The sequence below is a fragment of the Amblyomma maculatum genome, chromosome 8 (assembly GCF_055883805.1).
Source record: "Amblyomma maculatum isolate TAMU_Amacu chromosome 8, ASM5588380v1, whole genome shotgun sequence".
Lineage (NCBI taxonomy): Eukaryota > Metazoa > Arthropoda > Arachnida > Ixodida > Ixodidae > Amblyomma > Amblyomma maculatum.
This window is the reverse complement of record NC_139351.1, coordinates 84,835,126-84,854,911: the sequence shown is the minus strand read 5'-3', so window position 1 is coordinate 84,854,911 and position 19,786 is coordinate 84,835,126. Positions and strand designations below refer to the sequence as shown.

The window sequence follows — 19,786 nt, the reverse complement described above, 5'->3', positions numbered from 1 at the left end:
CACAGGTGTCTGGATATTTGGAACTACCTGTTTTAGTTGTGTGCTTCTGAGTTTTCGCTTGAGTTGCATTGTTGCCTGTTTTGCGAAATGAGTGGCAGCGGTCCATCCCTTCACTCCCCCCCCCCCCCCTCCCCCAACACCCGCTTTCTCCGTAAATTGCACCCTATTGGCCTAAGAGGCAGGGGGGAGATTTCCCTGCAGTGGCCGATGACATGGCTTCCCTGAAATTGATGAGTGGCTAGTTAATGCTACATCACGCGTCTCACGCAAGTGATTACTAACCAATGACCAGCTGAAGGTAAAGCCACGATACCTGGTGGTAACGACTAAGAAGCAGTCGTCAGTTTAACCTGCTATTATCCCGCTGCCAGCGTGAATATAGATGCTGTAGTCGCATATAACTCAAGTCTGCAGCGATGCCCAAAATAAATTCTTTCGCCCCATCGAAAAGCGGACAAAAGCAATCTATGATGACTAAAATTCTGCTTTATACAACTTTTTTTTTATATAATCAAGCATTAGAAAGCTGTTTTTGTTTCCTGCTCGGATCGTCGACTCAGCACAGGACGCCACAGACAATACTCCATAGTTACAAACGTTTTTTTTTTTTTTTTTTTTTTTTGCAGTTATCCTGTGATTGCCTTTATTTAGGCCATATAGACAATATTTACTAAAAGCTTTGATGTCGAAGTGGAACCTGCGTTGCAGATATATATTCTCACAGCTGACTGGATTCCAAGGGAAGGAAAGCGTAGCAGGAGGCGGAAGAAAGTTAGGTGGGCGGATGAGGTTAAGAAGTTTGCAGGGGCAAGTGGATGCAGCTAGCACAGAACCGGGTTAATTGGAGAAATATGGGAGAGGCCTTCGCCCTGCAGTAGGTATAGTCAGGCTGCTGCTGCTGATGATGATGATGTTTCTGACAGCTGCAATAATGATGTGAGCTGAGGCACTAAACCCTGCACCGAAGGGTAGTGCACCGTACACTCATCATGGGAGTTTAAGATTTCTAGTTTAATCCCATTCTCTACCCTGTTTCCATCAAGAGATGAACTGGAGAGAAAGCACTTCCGCGATGCTTTGGGGCACGGACCATTATCTAATATTTCCACAAAATTGAATTATTGCTCTCTCGTACTAAAGTCGGACACTGTAGTACACAGCTGAATTATCCCCCTCTCGTAGCCGCGTCGTGATGCGCTGAAATGCTTTTAATGTCATGGTCGCGCGTGCGACCGGCGTGAAATGAATAGGGCCTACGCTGATAGGACACCGCAGATTGGATCATTGGCGCAGAGAGACAATATCGAGCTTTCCGCTGAGAGGTTACACTTTAAGTATAGTACAGACTGGTTCTTAGAGTCACAGCCTTGGCATGGTCGAGGCTTGGCATGCTATGTTACATGGACAAGAAAGCACTTAACATCTACGGCGAATGCTGCATTTGTCCAGTGTAAAACAGTCACTATGCTACCTTACTATACTAACATACCTTCATTTACTCATTCTTACGCTGCACCGCATCAGGTTAACATCTAATCGCCTTTTGTTGGAACACAAGTTTTATTTCATGTTCAACCTCGGCGTAGAATACTTGTCGATTTTCCATGCAGCTCAGTGCTCACCAAGTGTTAAAACATTTTGGCAGAAAATAATCACATTGGATGAATAACTATTTACGAGTGCACTATATTATAAACAACCGAAGTATTGAATGATGACTTATGCGCCTGGAGAAGAAGACGAGAGAAAAAAAACTTTATAATATTTGCTTTACATGAGAAAAATGACAACCGAGTTACAGAATATGTACTCTTTGGTATGAAAACGGGATCGAACAACGACCTTAAACTTGGAAACGACCGCCAGCGATTTGTCTGTAAGGAAAATAATCATTTTTTCATTGATGTTCTCCTGTCATTTTTTTTTAATGTCACAATCTTCACCAAGTGTATTAGTTATCTATGACATGTAATAATCATTGACCTTTTGCCGTAACTGGTAAAGTATTGTGCCTTGATGTATATTATGGTCTTCCGAAGTGCGAAGTTTTTTTAACAGGTACTTTTCTTTGTAAAGTAATAATGTACCAGTAATGAACAGTAAATATTTACTGAACTTCCAGTATCCCAAACCTATTGCATTGCCTCTTCCATTTGACAAACGGCTGCAATGTATTAACATATTTTGCACTGTTTACTACCTTTAATTATGCGATTTATAACTTGCATGTGCAATCCAAACAAGTGTCATATTATTTAATAAAATAGGTAAGAAAGGATTCATCCAAAGCGTTGTATTATGACGCGTTAAATACATCATCATTTTACGCCTCAAATTTTAAATTATGATCAACAGCGCTCGAAACCTATAGCAGATGTAATATGCAAGAATATTTATTGTTGTATTCTCATCAAATATTTTTTGTGGTATTTTATTTTCTGTGGATTACGCTGGGGGGAGCTATGAAAAACAAGCGATTACTTGAAAGGAATCGTTTGCGTGGGTTTCTGAAGCAGATAAGCTTTGTTTTATTTTTTTGTACATTCAAATATATGAAAGTACTATCCAGTCTACTAAGTTGTACATATCTTATGAAAAATATTTAAACCCGACATAAAAGTGAGCGAAATAAGGGGCGCGCTGCATCATCGGCATACTAGAAGACTCTTGACGAGACGTTCCTTTCTCGAAATCCAATTTATAGATATACATATTGAATTCTAGGGGGCCAGCACGCTTGCTTGCGGAACATAGAAATTTATTGCTTTCTTTAAGCTGTATTTATTCGCAGTTCTAACGCACAGCAACCGTTCTGTGAAATAACTCTGAAAAAAAAAAAAAAAAAACACTGATGAAATCGGCCCTGAACCCAAAGTACTTAATGGCACCGAAAGCTTTTATTAGGGCTAAAACTATGCCTGTATAAGATGTTTATTATACGAATAAACATTTGTTAACGTTGCGTGCTCCCATTTTTTATTTTGTTTTGTTTCTTGCTCACTTTTTCAGAGGTTAACGCCAGCGGTAGCTTTTGTGCCAGTCTTCGTATATCAGGAGAAATTTGAAACATTGATTTTTTAATGATTTTCTAAAAAGAGCATTACAAATGTTATCCCCTACTTTGTCGTGTTCTTTCGCCGTATTGTAAATTTTACTTCAAATTCAAATAGCAGGTGGGGAGGAGAATCGCCCTTATTTCGAGAAGTACTATTTGAATTGCATTCGTACTCTTCATGCACTAAAGGGGTTCTGGACAGCATTGCTCCGAAGCTAACACTTGTGAGGGGTGACTGTTGGTGAGAGTTGTTTTTGAGTTTGAGAGCTTACCAATTTTTCAAGGATTGAGATACGTGGTGGTAGTAGCCAGACGTGTATATGAGAGGTTGACAATGAGTTCTTTGAGGTTGTATTCGAGGAGTCTAGGACTGTGCATGCTATATTTGTGGTGGTTGCTGTGTAGCTGGTGGGTTTGCTATTATTACTGTTCACATCTGGGAGTGTTGAGAAAAGTCTGAAAGAAGCTTTACATATGCATGCTACATGATACTAGAGTAGTTTGACGTTATGAAATAAATTTCTTTTGTTAAGAATGCGTTTGAGTGCACATCAGCATTTACTGCATTCTCATAAACAGAGTTATATGAATCAGGCTCTTATTCTTGTCACTAAGTTGCAGGTCTCTGACTTATGAACCGAGTTTCATGTTATGCCAAGTGTCCTAATCAGGGTAACCATGCTTTCAAAAAGGACATTCTGTATCCAAGTGCAATGAAATCTGCCCAGGGGGGCTAAGAATCACTCAGCCTAGTGTACAGTTTAATCTTTCTTCAAAGCTAAGCAATACAGACGAAGTACTTCAATAGGACTTTTGCAGATTAACGAGTGCTCGCACCAAAGTATGTCTACGTGAAGGGTTTTTTTACCGACCCTTAAACATAACACATACAATGAAAAACAAATTACCCAATGCTAGCATGTAGCTGATTCAGCTTCCGGTAATGCGTCTCAAAGACCAAAGTCAACTTTTAACGTGAGCGATTTCCATTTTCTGCGCCGCATCCGTGCTGAATTAGATATAAGCCCCAGTAGCTGGTCTCGTAGTCGCTCTCTTAAAAAAGATGTAGACAAGCCTGTTAACGGTATTTTGTTGCTAACATTTAGGTAAGATGTTATTTAACAGAGTTTACGGGTTTTAAATTGTCACTCTTTTCCTGAATCAAGTAATGAAAGGTCAGACAAGTCGCGTTTAAACATTAGTTATGTTTGTAAGGAGAAAAGATACGGCACGCTGGGCCACGATATCCTTAACAACATTAAGTTGGTTTTATTCCTTTAGGCTCTACTGTCCTCTTTAAAACCTTGGTGATATTTTGCAGGGAAACCTGCTATATTTTGTAGGAAATCTTATTTGTAGGGTACAGTGAACTAACTCTCTCTTCCCGATAGCCACAAAGGCATGTGAACAGTAAAAAAATATTAATAGGAACAACTCGCTAAGATGTTTCACACCGAAGGAATTGTTTCCAGCTACAGGCTCTGCATGGACGGCCAAGCTCTAGTAATTCCAACCGCTGGTCCACTTAACCACATCATTATCACTACGTGCTGTGGGCGTTTAATGGCCAAACTCGTAGCCCACCCATGGTGAGATAAGGCGGCAAACAATGAAGATTAATGCACCTAACTGTTCCCCTTGTGTTTAAAGTCCTCGGCCCCACTTGCATAATAAGATCGGTCAATTTACTTAACGACCGCACCACGTCGGTTGGTATCGACGGTCATTTATATTAAGAGCCCACGAACAAAAACGCACCTAATCTAATTCCGAAAATGAACGGCATACCGCGTCGTAATGATTCTGCTGGTTTTACATCAACGACTCCAGATTTCTTTAAATTGAGCGACTGCACCCTATCTAATAATATTTGTGGCTTTTTCTGGACGTTAAAAAATCCAGAGCAAGGGGGGCAGAATAATTGACTCTAGTTCCTAATATAGGACTTCATTTGCCGTGGGCGGTAACGAGGTTGGAGATTTTATTACCTGCAGTCTGCCGGCCCAATCGTCTTTTGCACGCGAAACCATCCCACTAATTTCACGCTGTCGAACATCCTCTACCTCGCCGCTGCTTTTTCAGATTTATTTCAGCCTCGTTCGCACGGCTTGTTCAATGCCGGTGATCTGTTACCATTTACTGACGCTTCCAGCTTGTTTTATTTTATCTGAAATATAATACGGGTGAATGCTGTTCTCCTTATATTGCACCATGACTTCCCTGTTGTGCAGACTTTTGTTTTGCCATTTCGATTTTTGAGCATTTATTGACCAGTGCATGTTCGTCCATGTTGGTGCGAAAATTATAGCGCGCACTATTGTTTGAGATTAAAAGTTTCCCAGATAAATATTGCTTTAGTAATGGACGTAGACATTTTCCTTTTTTGTTCTGTTAAAAACTTAAACGTTAATGACGTAGACCGCTTTCTAACCCGTGATCTCGTTTCCTCCTGGCGGCAATGCACATATTATTAAAGGAGAAAAGAAAAGCTCAGTTATATAACAATTTAGTTGCCAACATTCGCCATTCCCACTGTGTGCTTTCTAGTTATTGCTGCAAAGTGCTTTAAACTCCGGACGCCTTGCTCTAGGTAATCTTTAATGAAGCTTGTGCTATAGATTGGAGGAAATAAATGATTTTTTGGGGGGGACGGGAGGGGTCATTATTCACCCGTTTTCGATTGCGTAGCCTCTTCGAGGCAAGCCAATTTATAGTCGTTTTTCATTTCCCTTTTCTTGCAGAAAGCTTTGTTAGGCCGCTAAAGCCGTTGTTGGCTCAAATAGAGAGAAAGCAAACTCAACTTTTTCGTCTCTCTGAAAACTCGCCAGCCGAGGTTGCGTGCAAATCAACGGCCGCGTCCCTGGTGGCGAGTTTGGTACATGCCACCGGGAGGGTAGCCGGCCACGCCGTCAGCTCGGCGTGTTCCTAGGCAGCCAGCGCATAACGAATTCATTTTCTCACGTGCATTTATGACGTCATACGCAGAGACCCCACCGCCTTTGAACGATTGAACTTTGAAAGAAACTTTATGGGATCTCTAACATTAGTTCTTGTTTGGGTAAATATTGAAATTCTGGTTTTCGCTCGTGTAAGCTCGGCACAAAACACGACAGAGAGCAACCTCACGTCAATGAAAGTCTTAATATTCGTGGCTTATAGTTTGGTACGAGGGCATCTGGGAATAATGTCGATGGGTCGTAACAAATTTTTGAAGCTGGCTACTCCTGCAATAGTCCGGCAATATTTTACTCAAGATGCGCACACCTAAATATTTTATCACGCTTCATTTTTAAATTAATTTTATAGGTCTTGAGGGCATAGTAAAGATGAATTTGACAGGCGTGCATGAGGGACAACACAATGAAAAAAAAAACAAAAACAAAAACACGTGCCTCAAGCGCGTGACACACCTATTTATCGGCGAAAAAAATGCGCTTTTTAAGCCGTGTCTGTAGTTACTTTGATCCTCTACCGATGTGCTTTGGTTTTTCTGATTGTTGGAAGGTCTCGCTGTACTGTCTTCACCTATTAATAATTGTACATGGTATGAAACGTGTTATTGTCGTGATCTTTTATTCAGCTAATTCCGTGGTGGCTGCCTGAAACATGGAGACGCTTAATCAAGATTTCCTTTTAACAGTAGGACGCGGTTGTGTTGTAAGCTCTACTTGCATTGCACAATCAGGCCAACCTTCATTAAGTTTGAACCAGAAATTAATAGTGGGTTATGAAGAGCGCATGCGCCTAGCAACCCAGGACTTCTGTGGTCGATTCCCACCTCCACAAAATTGACCTAAATATTCTTTCACAACTAATTACATACTTTTAATTGCAGCAACCCTCGTCAGAAATTTAGTGTTAATACGAATGTTCTGTCCTTTTCGTGAACTTTAGTGTTCAGTCAGGAGTGTTCTTTTACGGACAATGACGACGAAGAAAGTACCAGATTTTTTTTTTTTTTTTTGTGGCACGGGAAACTTCAAATTCACCACGTGGTTTAATATCTATTTCCGTCGCTTACATGTGCGGTAAACACCCGTTGTGATTATGTGTCCTTGTCCAAGGGCAGAGAAACAACATTTCGTGGTGTCGTGATAAACTTTTGTGAATTCAGTCAATGAAGCTGTGTGTCAGAGAGTAGTGGTTGGCATGATGTAGCGGCGGGTGGCGTTAAAAGGTCGTATTGGGTCGACGGACCTCAGAATGCGCACAACAAATGTCCCTTAAAGCGGAGGTATGGTTAAATTAAAAACGAAGTAACGCGACCTTTAACGCTACCGTGCTAAAACGGAAAGTGCAAGCAATGTGAATTCCGCTGTTGAAGTAATCGATCAGTCGGTGAAGCCGACCGTAATCGAAGCTAGGCCTAAGTTTGCTCTTTGCTATTTACCACTGCATTCTCTGTTTTTTTCGCGCTGTCACGAAACTATTTTTGGCATCGCAGTCGTCTCTTGAAGCACAAGAATGCTAAACTCGGCTAGTTGATGCCTTTGCGTTTTAGGAATGCAGCCCAATGAAAAATTGTTTCCATATACCTATATTGGGTCCATCAGCTCAGCTGTGTGACAGCAGGCGGGGACGAATTTGTAAACGCTGAAAGAAAATAAAAATTATAAAAAAGACGGCGTGAATATTTTTTTATTTCAATTATATCTTTGGGTTTTGGATTTCTATGAAAAACAAATCGCTTTTCCCTGCCTCTTCCTGAACTGTTCGCACCGCGGTACTCAGCATCACATGTCCTTTCACAGAACTAAACCGGAGAAGAATCTGCCATTTGGAGATTCTTGTGATGCCTCTATGTGCAGTTAAGCTAACTGTGCGCTTTACGTTTCGCCAACAGTCTATTTAAACCTGCTCTAACATCTTATGCCGAAATAAATCCGACTAAAACAAGCCTACATGTCACCTTGGTGGATGACATAGCTCGTTAATCACCGAAGTTGCTCTCTTTAATGGCGTCTGTTGTAATCAAGGCCGGGCTGCCAAATTTTGTTATTCATAAATCCAAAATGAAATATCGCTGATGGATTTCGATAGTTTATCGATACGAAAATGAATCCGCCCCAAAAGCGGGGCAAAAGTATTCTAAAAATGGCACACTGTAGGCCTTACATTCCACATGTTCCTGTGTAAAAAATTGATAAAATTAAGAAAACTCCAGTTTAGAGGAAAACATGACATTGTTCCCTCATCGGTCAGCCGTGCTCACAAGAAACTCCTGATTGGTCAACAAGGTCATGGCCACACGGCACGTGGCCTTGAGCGACAATTTCAAATGTCCCGTAATGCTGACATGAACCGGGACGTCGTGCGTGGAAGCAAAACTATTAAATCACCATATGTACCGCAAAGTAAAACTCACCCCGTTCGTTTATACGTTTTAACTTTATGCAGATATCCATGTCGTGTAAAGAAACTGCAAGCTCCAGCTAAGCTTATAGGCTTGCCGCATCAACCCGCGTGAGCTGATTCGAAATTGCCGCAGAGATATGTGGAGCGGTAGGAGGCTCCGGATCGGGGCTGCGAGTGCAGACTCTGGTCTTTGCTACAGCAACGATGTGAGCGTTTTGAAAAGCCATTAGCACCTGTTGCGCGGCACGCCTTCCCAACGAATGCTGCATGCGTTCCATTTTCGACTTGTATATGCAAATGCCTGCCTGGTCATTGTTTCAGACTCACTTGCGCATGAACGGAAGTTGGTGAAGACAGCGATGCACAGAGCGAAAAGTATTGTTTAACGTATGCGATTTCATGCTGCAGTGATATCTAAAAAAAAAAAAAAAAAACGTTTTTGGTACAGAGTCCAACCTTACGTTTCGCTGGTGCTTTTCGTGGTAATGAAGATGAAGAGGATGCAAAGATGGAATAGCTGCCTAATGCGGCAACCTGGAAAGCTAACTTTCTTGCTTCATCGTGGGTTCTCCTCACGTTTGTGCCCGTATCGTATTTTCATTTCATGCGTTTTATTTATTATGCACCTATCACGAGTTGTATGGTGTTCCTCAGTAACGACGCCGGACGGACTTCAGAGCCTCCAGGAATAATACGAGACATTCACCGGGACGCCATCTTTCACTGCGCGCATGCGAGAGATTACGAGATTGTTTGTGCGAATCAAAAAGCACGGAATAAACTCACCATTTTTTTTTTGTTCCCCTTTAGAGTTCCTTCAGTGATTGCTTCGAACCCCTGTTACGAACAAGCCTGGTGGTGAGAATTGGAAGTTGATGCCCTATATGTCGCGCATGCGCTGACCAAAAGACATCGTGCAGGCGGATCTCACGTGGTCTTCATTTCCAATGTGCTTCACAGCTTTCTGCGGAAGAGACCCATTAATGAAGATGCAGTGTGAACTGCAATATTTTAAATTGCGTGCGGAGATCGGAACTCCCTATCTTTGGTTTCCCAGCAGGAGAGGCTACTGAGCCGGCCACGGCTTAAGAAAGGGCGAGTATATACGTAAGCCATGTTGTCTTTCAAGTGGAAGTATCAAATGACAAGGGACGAATGAGTGCGTACACAATTATGGAAGAACACAGCGCCTTTGTGTCACACTCTTCGGCATCGCCCACCATTTCGGGACATATTGAAGTCATTTCCTGAAAGAAAAAAAAAGTAACTATTATTATTGTTTTATTCCTATTATTTCCATACTTGTACTATTTCAATTGAACAAGACATATTGACTTGAAATAAATCTTAATTTTTATTGTATATGCTATACTCTTGTTCTGAAATATAAATGAAATGCACAGAGTAGGCGTCTGTCACTGTCAAACGATTGTGACCTGGGCCAGATAAAGCTGTAACGATAGCACTTTTCTCTTTTTGGTGTGTTTTATGAGTAGTAGGTCAGGTAAAAGAAGAAATGATGTTGTGATTATCTGAATAGCAAGTACAGCAGAAATGCTCTTTGCGAACCAAAAAAAAAAAAGCGTTAAAAGATTTGGTTAGCACCGATAAAGAGAATAGTTCGCATCAGAGTGGTTTTAGTCGTTTTAAAGCACACATTCCTTTCCTTTTGATACCATGCACAGTGTGGTAATCCTTTGTTTTACATCTAGAAATGAAGAGCGTTGAAATAGTAGCCTGCGAGGACGATACGCCTCAGGCAACCATATCACCAACGAAGCACCTCAGTGAAATTACAAATGGCTTGAGGACGTTGACTCGGTTGAAGATGGAATCGCTTAATCTCAGGACTGCACTTAAGGTGCCGATTTGTAGCAGTGGATGTTCTGGTATGCGTGCTTTGGCATGCACTGCAAGAAGACGCTATTAGATGACGCTTTGACATTTTAGGTTCGTCCGCGGAGACCGGTCGTGAGAAATTCTGCTTGTTTTAACTGCCGCAGTAGAGAAGTTACAGCCTTTGGCCCCCATTGCACGGAAATTGCATTGACCACATAGGTCTTGCCGGCAGCAGAAATTGCCTCGGACTTTAGAGAAAAAAGCCCCTATTTAGGCTTTTCATCAATTTTCATAACTGAAAACGTGTGGCCATAGCAAGTTGCACGCTTCTTTCCAAGCTCTGAAAGAAAAAAAAAAAAACAAAGCCAAAAGAGTACCTTGTATACTTTAATAGTGGGAAAGAATAGCACATCCCACACGAGGCAAGAACAGTGAAGCGTAAAATCCGCCATTGCTATAAAATATACAAATAGCAATTTTTCACTTTCCCTCATTGATGTCAGACAACAAAATGCGGTTGAAAAACTGGGCATTTTTCTTTCGAGAAAATTTAATTTTGGAGCAATGCGAGGGATGATGAGCCGCAGATAAATGGGTCACGGCAACATGTCGTTTTATGAAAGGCTAATTGGGTGGATACAATACAATTAATTATCCCAGTAATAAATGCCAATTTATCCTGCAACTAGTCTGTACCATACAAAATGTAGGTTAGGGCCTCGTGCAATCATTTTGCCTGGCGAGAAAAAATTCGTATGTGGCCGAGAAAACTGAATTTAAAATGTTTCCCCACTGGTGGACTCCAATTTGTGACATCAACAACGAAAGGGCTGTTTGCTGCATTTTTAAAGTAACTACCCCTTTAGAAGGGCCTCCGTGATCCATGCACATAAGAAAAAACCCACGTCGAATCATGTAGTTTCCGACCACGACCACGATGGCGACATATCTATTAATTTGTTTGTTGTTTTTTCATCTTATAAAATAGTCGTTATCATGGTATAACACGTATTCTCACTTTATGGAAGGAAGGCAAAGAACTATTGCATGCATTAAGTCTCTTGCATAGGTCAAACTTTTCGCTGTCGCCCTGTACTTACTGCAGGCAACAAGCAGCAAGCCACGGCAAAACAGCCACAGCTGCTGTTGACCGAACGAGAACAGCCGAGGCTGCACTGCGTCGAAAACAGGCTCACCAGCGGAGGCTGCAGACGATACACAAGTCTGCTTTGGCGTCTTCGATGACGTCAGAGAGTGGCGTGTGCCAAGGTAGGTCGATAACAACTGCTTCTATATTGCAACACGCCTTCCCAGCCACCACGCTTGTACAAAAAGGGAATGTTGCATTGACAAGGGCCTCCTAAAAATGTGTCACGATATAAAAATTTGGGTAAACACTTCATTTCTGTTGTTCATCTATCATTTGATACCTTGGAAGCCGAGCTCGGCCAATATGGGGTGCACCAGTGTATCAACAGCTTTTGACGATCCTATATTTTTCTGAATGCAGTCGTGAGGTATTTATTCTAATGTTCTACATAGCTTTCCCTACATTATAACCTATAAAGCACTAAACAAACTGAAGACATATTGCCATATTGTCCTTCTGTCGAAAACAGTGGCGTATTTTATTGCTATTTTTTTGCGAGAACTATAAAGACCCCAATAAATTATGCATTATAGATATCTCAAGTTTTTCGGCATATTACGTCTAGAGATAAAAATGCCAGAAAAAAAATTGAAGAACGGGGCTGGGCTTGGCAGGAAGATGGAAGGATTGTAGAGGTAAAAGAAAAAGAAAATTTTCAGTCGGAAAGGATTGCTTGGGTAAAATAAATACAGCGTGAGAAGAAGTGAGGAGGCGTCAGAGCGTGGGAACATATATCTATGCACCCCACCCTAGAATCAATATGTGGGACCAAGGACACGGAGCCCTTTGGTTGCTTTAATATCGGCACCGACCTCGAGCTGAAGCCGTTTTTCACTCACCAAGGTGACAAGTCTGTCTTCCTGTGCTTGGAGGACACGTCCTCTACCGATTTCTTTTTGTTTGTTTTTCTTTCTTTGATCGGGACAAATGTCCGAGGCTCTGGAAGAGACACGCCCATTTTTTCATTATTTTACTCTGTAATATACATATTACAGTTTCAATTTAATGGTCTCCAGCAGATTCGTCAATGCGTCCATTTGGATGAGGAGATCCAAGGCCTTGATACAGATACCAGTGCTAGCTGTGACGAACCGAGCAGAGTTCGGAAACATGGGTCTCTATGCATGCATAAACTAGAAATCAGCTCACAATTGGGAACCCACCGTTCATTTCTTTCAGATGTTTTTTTTTTTTTTTCATGTGAAGGCTGGATAAGTAGAATAATATTAAAAGGCCACCACTAAAAATTGCGTGCCCTTGAATAACGTTTTCTTCGTTACTGTAAAATAATACTTATTTGATTGCGTTTTATTAATTCCTAGGTTTTTTCATCCCCAGGACCTGAAGACCCGGATCATTATAAAAACGTGGTCACAGTAAATGAGAGCTATTTCTAGAGTATGCAATGCAAAGCTTTACAGCGTGAAAATGACGGATGTCTAGAATGATCATAGTCACTTCTGAGAAGTGGTAAGAGTCAGGTAAGGTTGAAGAAAGGAGTCTCCTTAGCCCAGCTTTGTCCTAAGTGATACAAGCTATTTGCAGCATTGGACAGGTGGTCTACACACGTATAGACGCACGTAGGATGTGGAATGAGATGACGGAGACAAGTTAGGTACATGGAAAGATTTGCGGAAATAATAAGGACCGATGAAAAAAGTAATATTGAACGAACTGCACAATTCCATAAACGTGATATTGTGGATTTAGCTACAAAAAGACGTAAAGACGATTTCTGATGTGGGAGGGGAGCTTGGAAGAGGTTTCGAATAATGATCACGTGGTTAAGGCGACCGGAGTGCACTCGCTATCACAAGGAGAAAGGAATGATTGGTGCGACGACGCCAGTAATGTTTTTTTTTTTTCACCAAGTAAAAGGAGAGACATATATATAAGGAATTTCAACAACTAAGCAGAAGGACGTTCCTGAGCATATTTCAAACTTTTGTCCTGTTCCTCTTCTTCTTCAGTAGCGCAAGAGTTCGTCCACCTTTATTTCTACACGTGTGGTCTGGGGCCTCTAAAGTTACTTTTCAAAACTATACAGATAATGAAGATTCCCTGGTATCATCCGAAACCGAAAACTTTTCGTTGGTATTGTCCTCTTTGCTTTGCAGGCAATACCATGTAATCGATTAAAGGCGGTAGATATTAGATACGTTCCTTTGTATAGCCTGAAAAATGGCATTCATTTTTCAGGGCTGTATATCGATAGTTTCTTTGCTGAAATTGATTTAAAGATTTTTCTTTACATTTTCCATTCTATGATGCTATTGTAAATCCCAAGTATTGCGTGCGGTTTTGGATTATGTAGCCGTAGCGTATTCTAAGCCATTTACAATGTGCGCATTCTTGGTGGTATGCTTTTTCAAATCTTTATACAGCTGCTGCTGCGAATAGCAGATGCACCGCCCTTGCCTTAAAATAATGAGCTCCATTATGTCCAAATAGGGGCAATAAATATCTACCGTGCTTTAGGAAAGGAGAGACCACCATCTAATACTCATGATGAAGCCCTGACGCAGTGAACAAGGGGGCATGCCTAAACTGGAAAGCTGTTAGTCACCACGGTTTATTATCGGGATCATTTTACATTCCGAATAATAAAATTCATGATAATAATAAAATTAAATAATATGAAAAATACGCGATATATACCAATATAATTCGTTATTAGCCGTCATCTTCAACATGCACGCCATTAGCATCATCATCATCATCATCATCACCACCACCTTGCCAACACTCTCTGCAGAAAAATGGCCGATCCCGTATTCCTGCAATTACCACGCCGTTATCAGCTGTGCCCAAGTTTTCCTCTAACTTCCAATTTTCATGCGCCCACGTAACATTCTGCCGCCAATGGCTACGCCTTCCCTTGGAATTGAATTTGTTACCCTTAGAGACCATCGCTTATCCTCTCTTCGAACTACATGTCCTGCCCAAGCCAATTTCTCCACCGTGATCTCCACTAGAATGCCCCTAGTTCGACTTATTTCTCTAACCTACTCTGCACTCTGCCTATCTCATAAAGTTACGTCTATATCCACCCTTTTACAACTCTGTGTGTTCATCTACTTAAGCTCAACCTTTCACGTAACACTCCACATTTTTGCCCCGTGGGTCAGTATTAATACGCTAATGCTATAATACAGTCTTCTCTTGAGAGATGCTCGCAGACTGGTATTCATAATTTTAACATGCCTGTAAAATGCGCTGTGTATCCCATATTATTTTCCTAGCTATTTCTTTTTGCCACTGAGCCGATACTTGCGTCGGATGCGCAACAACCATAGTCTTAAACTTATGTAAAGCGGAACAGAGACACCACAATCAGAAAAGATAGACAGGACAGGAAGCGCCCTGTTCTGTCTATCTTGTCTGATTGTGGTGTCTCTGTAGCGCTTTACGTAAGTTTACGACATGAACCAACTAGCCCCGCAACACATTTTACTGTGAAAATATAGTCTTCCATAAAGGAAATTAGAAAATCCCTATAAGAAAAGGTGTTCGGCAGGAAGATATGGTCTCGTCATTACAGGCAACCGGTTCCTTAGAGAAAATATTTAGAGGTCTGGATGGGAAACAGTTAGAGATAAACGTTGATGACAAAACCGCAGCAATCAGCGATTCACTGATGACATCGCATTCCTAAGAAACTCAAGAGACAATTTCAGAGGATGATTTATGACCTGGATATTTAGAGTAGGACAGCTTATGCAAAGAAAATTAAGCCGAAAAATCAAGTAATATTCAACAGCATCAAAATGACCAGCATTTTAAGGTAGGTAGCGAAGTGGTGGAAGTATTAAGATAATACTTGTACTTAATACGGGTAGGAATGTGTATCCAAACATGTATAAGTGAGCGGTAAATATTGTTATCATGCATACTCTGTTTGGACGTATATATTAAAATTTAATTAGTGGACAAGAACAGGCTTGAATTTCAATCTAAATAGAGTAATTGCTTATTGAACCCACTCCACCCTGAACTCTGTCCTCATGTTCGCAGGTCCCCCATACTGTCCCTACGTGAGCGCCGAGCAACTGCGTCTTCAGGATAGAATGCGCCGGAGGCGGTGCTTTGCCGACCAAGAACTGATACAGGCACTGGCAGCACTTGCCCAGCAGCAACAGCACCAGCAGGGATTTGCATTCCTTCCTCCGGCGCCGTTAACGACAGGGGTGCCGCCTGGACTGAACACACTGCCCGCCCCGCCTGTGCCCACGCCGGAAGAGGCCCTTCTGCGCCATCACTTCCGGATGCTGAGCTTTGCGCGCCACCCGACGGCCGGGCCTGGAACCTTTCGAAGCGGGATCTCAATGATAGAACCGGTGTCTTCTTTCGGTAATGGCAGGTGAGGCTTCTAATTATAGTAAGCGGCTTAGAAAGGTATACGGTTGCTGTCAGGAAATCTTTTAAATTTGCTTGTGTATCACCAATAACCAATGCAAATTAGAAATTCTGAAAAGAAAAAAAGAAAGAAAAATGTTGCTGGCATGAATGACTAGTGCGTGAAAAATCAGCCACTTGTGGGAGCCTCATAAAAAGGTCCTAATGGTTTGCCAGCTCTTGAGGGGCCGATGTCTCGTCAGGCGTTTCTACGCCTTTAGCTCCCACTTTCCTAGAGAAGCTCTAAGAAAGAAAGTTTAAATAAAAATAACTAGTAAAATGAATAAACGTTATGGATAAGTGTAGATAGCTTTCCCTTGCGTACTGGTGGTAATCGTAGTATGCATCAAATGAAAACCAGAGCAGGAAAGAGCGCGGAAGCCTTTAGTCAAGAGCCATGCAGGGAAACTGTTTTGTGAACAAATAAATGTAGTATTCAGTCACAGAATCAAAAAAATATGTCAATCCATGGGTCGCTTAGTATCTGAATAAGTCAATCAATCGATTGGTCAGTCACTATTTAATCATACACTTAGTCGGCCCGTCAACTTTTGAGTCCGGTGTTCATCTGAGAGCAAAAATAAATGCTGTGCACACATAAGAAAATGATGGTTATTTTACCTCTTAAGATCTAATTTTACTTACTATGCCAGACACAGTAGCATGACCGCTTTCACAGTTGACTGGATGAGTTACGGCGTATGTATTGGTGACGTTTCCATACCCAGCAGGAACTAGTCCTTAGAAGATTTTCGTTATGGTAAAGTTTTATTTTGACTTGAGAAGAATTTAACATTTTTTTATGTCGCTTCGACTACCTTGGGGCCTTACTTCGCCATGGCAGGATTGAGCAGATGGGTGGATTACCACTGAGAAGTGTTTTATAAAACCCATCTAATTTTCTAGCCAGATTACCGAATGATGTTTTGCCTACCAAACTGATTTTGATTACTCGTTAAATAGCCACTGGCACTGTCCTTCAGTAACAATTCTAGGAAATACTGATTTGAATTCGTGATGTCGTCCTATGATTAAAAACACTATAATTTAAGGTGACAATATCGTTCTGTAGTAGTAAAAAAGAATGTTTTTGTTTTTCTGAACAAAACAGAGTTTCTTAAGATCGTAAAGCGCAAAAAACGCAAACGCAAAAACGCAAAAACGCAAAAAACGCAAAAATAAACGTTGGGCTTAGAGTGTGTATATTAGGTCGTGTATTTAATCACTACTTGTCTAAGAACACGCATGCACTCCGATGTTTCCTTCAAATATTTCACTCGCCGCGTCGGTTCAAGGCTACGAAAAAGAGATCAGGAGTAGAAAAATCTCCTGTACAATTTTGGGTGTGCAGTTCAGCGCCCCCAATCCAACTGAGATTTTGAAAATCTTTATTCTTTCTTCTTTCCCAATTTGTTCTTTTTATATCACATTTTGTTTCAACACTTCTCTCAGGCCATGTGACGGGAAATATATTTCGTTACTGAGTGCACAAGCCTTACTCTTGTTTTTTCTTCCTTTCCTTTCCCCTTTCTCTTTTATCCCTTCTACCCTAACACCAAATGCGTCTTGGAAAAATTACATACGCTCCCGCGGTGTGAGCAGTTCGACAAGCGAGAATCCCACGTATCCGTTCTTGGACTGCGATGAATCCAGATTCGCCGCCTCCTCAAGCAACAGCTCGGCATCCCCTGCACCCTACCTGGTTGTTGCTGGGACGGCGCTTAACCCGAGAAGACCGGAATTGTCGACCGCTTCCAGAGTGTCGGGTCCCAATAGCGTTCTTTTCGCGGAAGTCGCCGCACGAAGGGGTGTCCCCTTACCTCTGAACGTGTCTCCACCACCGACAATGCAGCGGATGTCGAGCTCGTCGCCCCATACGGAAGCAACGCTGTTTCATCAAGGGCCAGCCGAAGTGTCGTCACAATCTCCACTTCCGGTGGCGACAGTACAACCGGAAGGGAGCCTCTCGGCGCCGCCACCGGCAGGCAGGGACAAAAAGGCGCGCCTATCTTTTTCGGTCGACGCCATAATGGGGATCAAGTGAGGAAGTGACCTTTGTGAGTGCAGTGTTTTGTCTTCTGATGCTGTGAAGCTTGGACAGGAGTCGCGCTGAAACCCTGCTGTCACTCTAGGATGCCGTTTCTGAAGACACTACTATGTGGCAAGTGACATCATTTCCGTTGTGACGGCACCCATAATGACAACAGTGCGAAAGTGTGAATATCGATATCTTCTCTAATAGCAACTCCACTGCCTGCGATTTGCATACTTTTGTGTGTTTGGGCGAGAACTCTTCCTGTGCCGTCATTCGTCCTTATTTTAGATGGTGAAAAGGCGCTATGGCACTTGGAGAGAGGAATAAAAAAGATGCAACAATGTTTTTCTTTTTTTTTTTTGCGCCTCTTTTAGCCTCCGGTTTCCGCGTGCTCCCTGCTGTAGCACCATTACGTTAGATCAACTCGGCTAAAAATTTGTGGTGCTTGCCCCTATTAGGTACTCTCTTGTGTGAAGTTGGGAGTAACGTATGATAGATAGTAAATATTTTGGACTGTTCTCGCTGGCAGCCTGGAATGATTTCTGACTTGAAGAAACCGCTGTTGTAAACAAACGTGTACGAAGCTGTGCTTTTACCTGCAAATCCCAACTCACAATCTTGCGTTGTGTTGGATATAAAAGCCTTCTTGGGAGGGCTACTCATATCGTTACAAGCGTGCACCCCCAAATAAACACTAACGGCGTTTCGCGCTGACAACTTTATAGCCTGAAGTGTACATACATTCTGTTCAGGTAACCAAACATCACAAATTCAAGAACCGAGTGTTTTGAGCTCATCATCCGCATATGCGGTTTACCGTAAGGAAAACGATTCGTCGCCTACGTTGTGATGTGCTTTGTGCTTCATAATGCTCTCGATACAGGATCTCACCCCATATGTCAATACTCATTACACTGGATCTTAATCTGAAGTGGCAGTTGACGTTTTGGTGTTTAGTGTTGGCTATCGAACAAACAAACAAAAAGCTAAACAACCTAGCATTCACATAGATGTATTCTATTCTGAATGCCTTCCATGTCATTATGCGGCTCTTACTAACAGACTAAGCTTTATCAGTAATATGAACAAACTTCCAGGCGTATGCATTGATATCATTAGAAGCTAATCATGCAGCATCAGTTTATAGAACCGGCTAACCCAGCTGCTACCAAAAGGTAACAAGATCTCAGGTTTGTAAATGAGAAGGTCCATTTTGTTTGGAGACAGTGCATCAAGTTCATACGCGAAAACCGTAATCAGGCTTCATGCTTGGGGCTGCATATATTATTTTATTTCATTTGAAAGACGGAGCCGAACATAAGGGTTCTCCAAACACCGCTTAAAATGAAATTTTTGGCATGGATGAACATATTGTCTGCGGTATTGCCGTTTTTTTTTTATGTGCTCTTCAGGATTTTCTCATATGCTTTTAGAAAAAGAAAACAGACAAGAGAGAAAAGAAGAGAGGAAAATGAGAAAAGACCTTGCTATGGCTTGGTGTTCTCCACTAAAAATAAAATTGGCCTTCCTTTTAAAGCCAGGTGGCGTCGGGACAGTTTAATGAGGTTCCGGTAGAGCTCCAAGCTATCAGCAGGATGGGCCTGGAGAAAAAAAAGGCACTGCTGTGCTTCTTTTAAAGACCTAAAAAGGTGCTATCAGGTGAGCTGTAGTTGTTTCGGCCGAGTTGTCACGAGATTCGGTGAAAGAAACCAGCCAAGCGAATGCACTGGGAGTTCAAAAAAGTGCTTCCATCATGGTCATGTAAGTTTTCTTCTTCTATATTGCCTATAAATTCAGTTTCTTAGCCAGGTAAGCGAAATTATGTTTGGTCGACATTTATTATTATTTGAAAAAAAGGGGCAGAAAGGTGCCAATGCCAGTGCTGTCTCCTCCCTATTAACCAAGACGTCTTGATGAGCATAACGCTGAAACAGTCTTCACTTGTTTTTTTTTTTTT

At 41.8% G+C, this 19,786-nt stretch overlaps 1 protein-coding gene across 1 annotated transcript in view; it reads left to right on the top strand.

The window, feature by feature from the left end:
• LOC146181684 (uncharacterized) overlaps window positions 1–18,155 on the top strand; it is a 106,224-nt gene extending 88,069 nt beyond the window's left edge. The window contains exons 4-6 of the mRNA XM_084575830.1: window positions 11,355–11,518; window positions 15,414–15,759; window positions 17,448–18,155. Of these exons, the coding sequence (XP_084431956.1) occupies window positions 11,355–11,518; window positions 15,414–15,759; window positions 17,448–17,838 (901 nt within the window). The 3' untranslated portion in view covers window positions 17,839–18,155. The remainder of the gene's footprint in view (window positions 1–11,354; window positions 11,519–15,413; window positions 15,760–17,447) is intronic.
• Window positions 18,156–19,786: the final 1,631 nt, after the last annotated feature.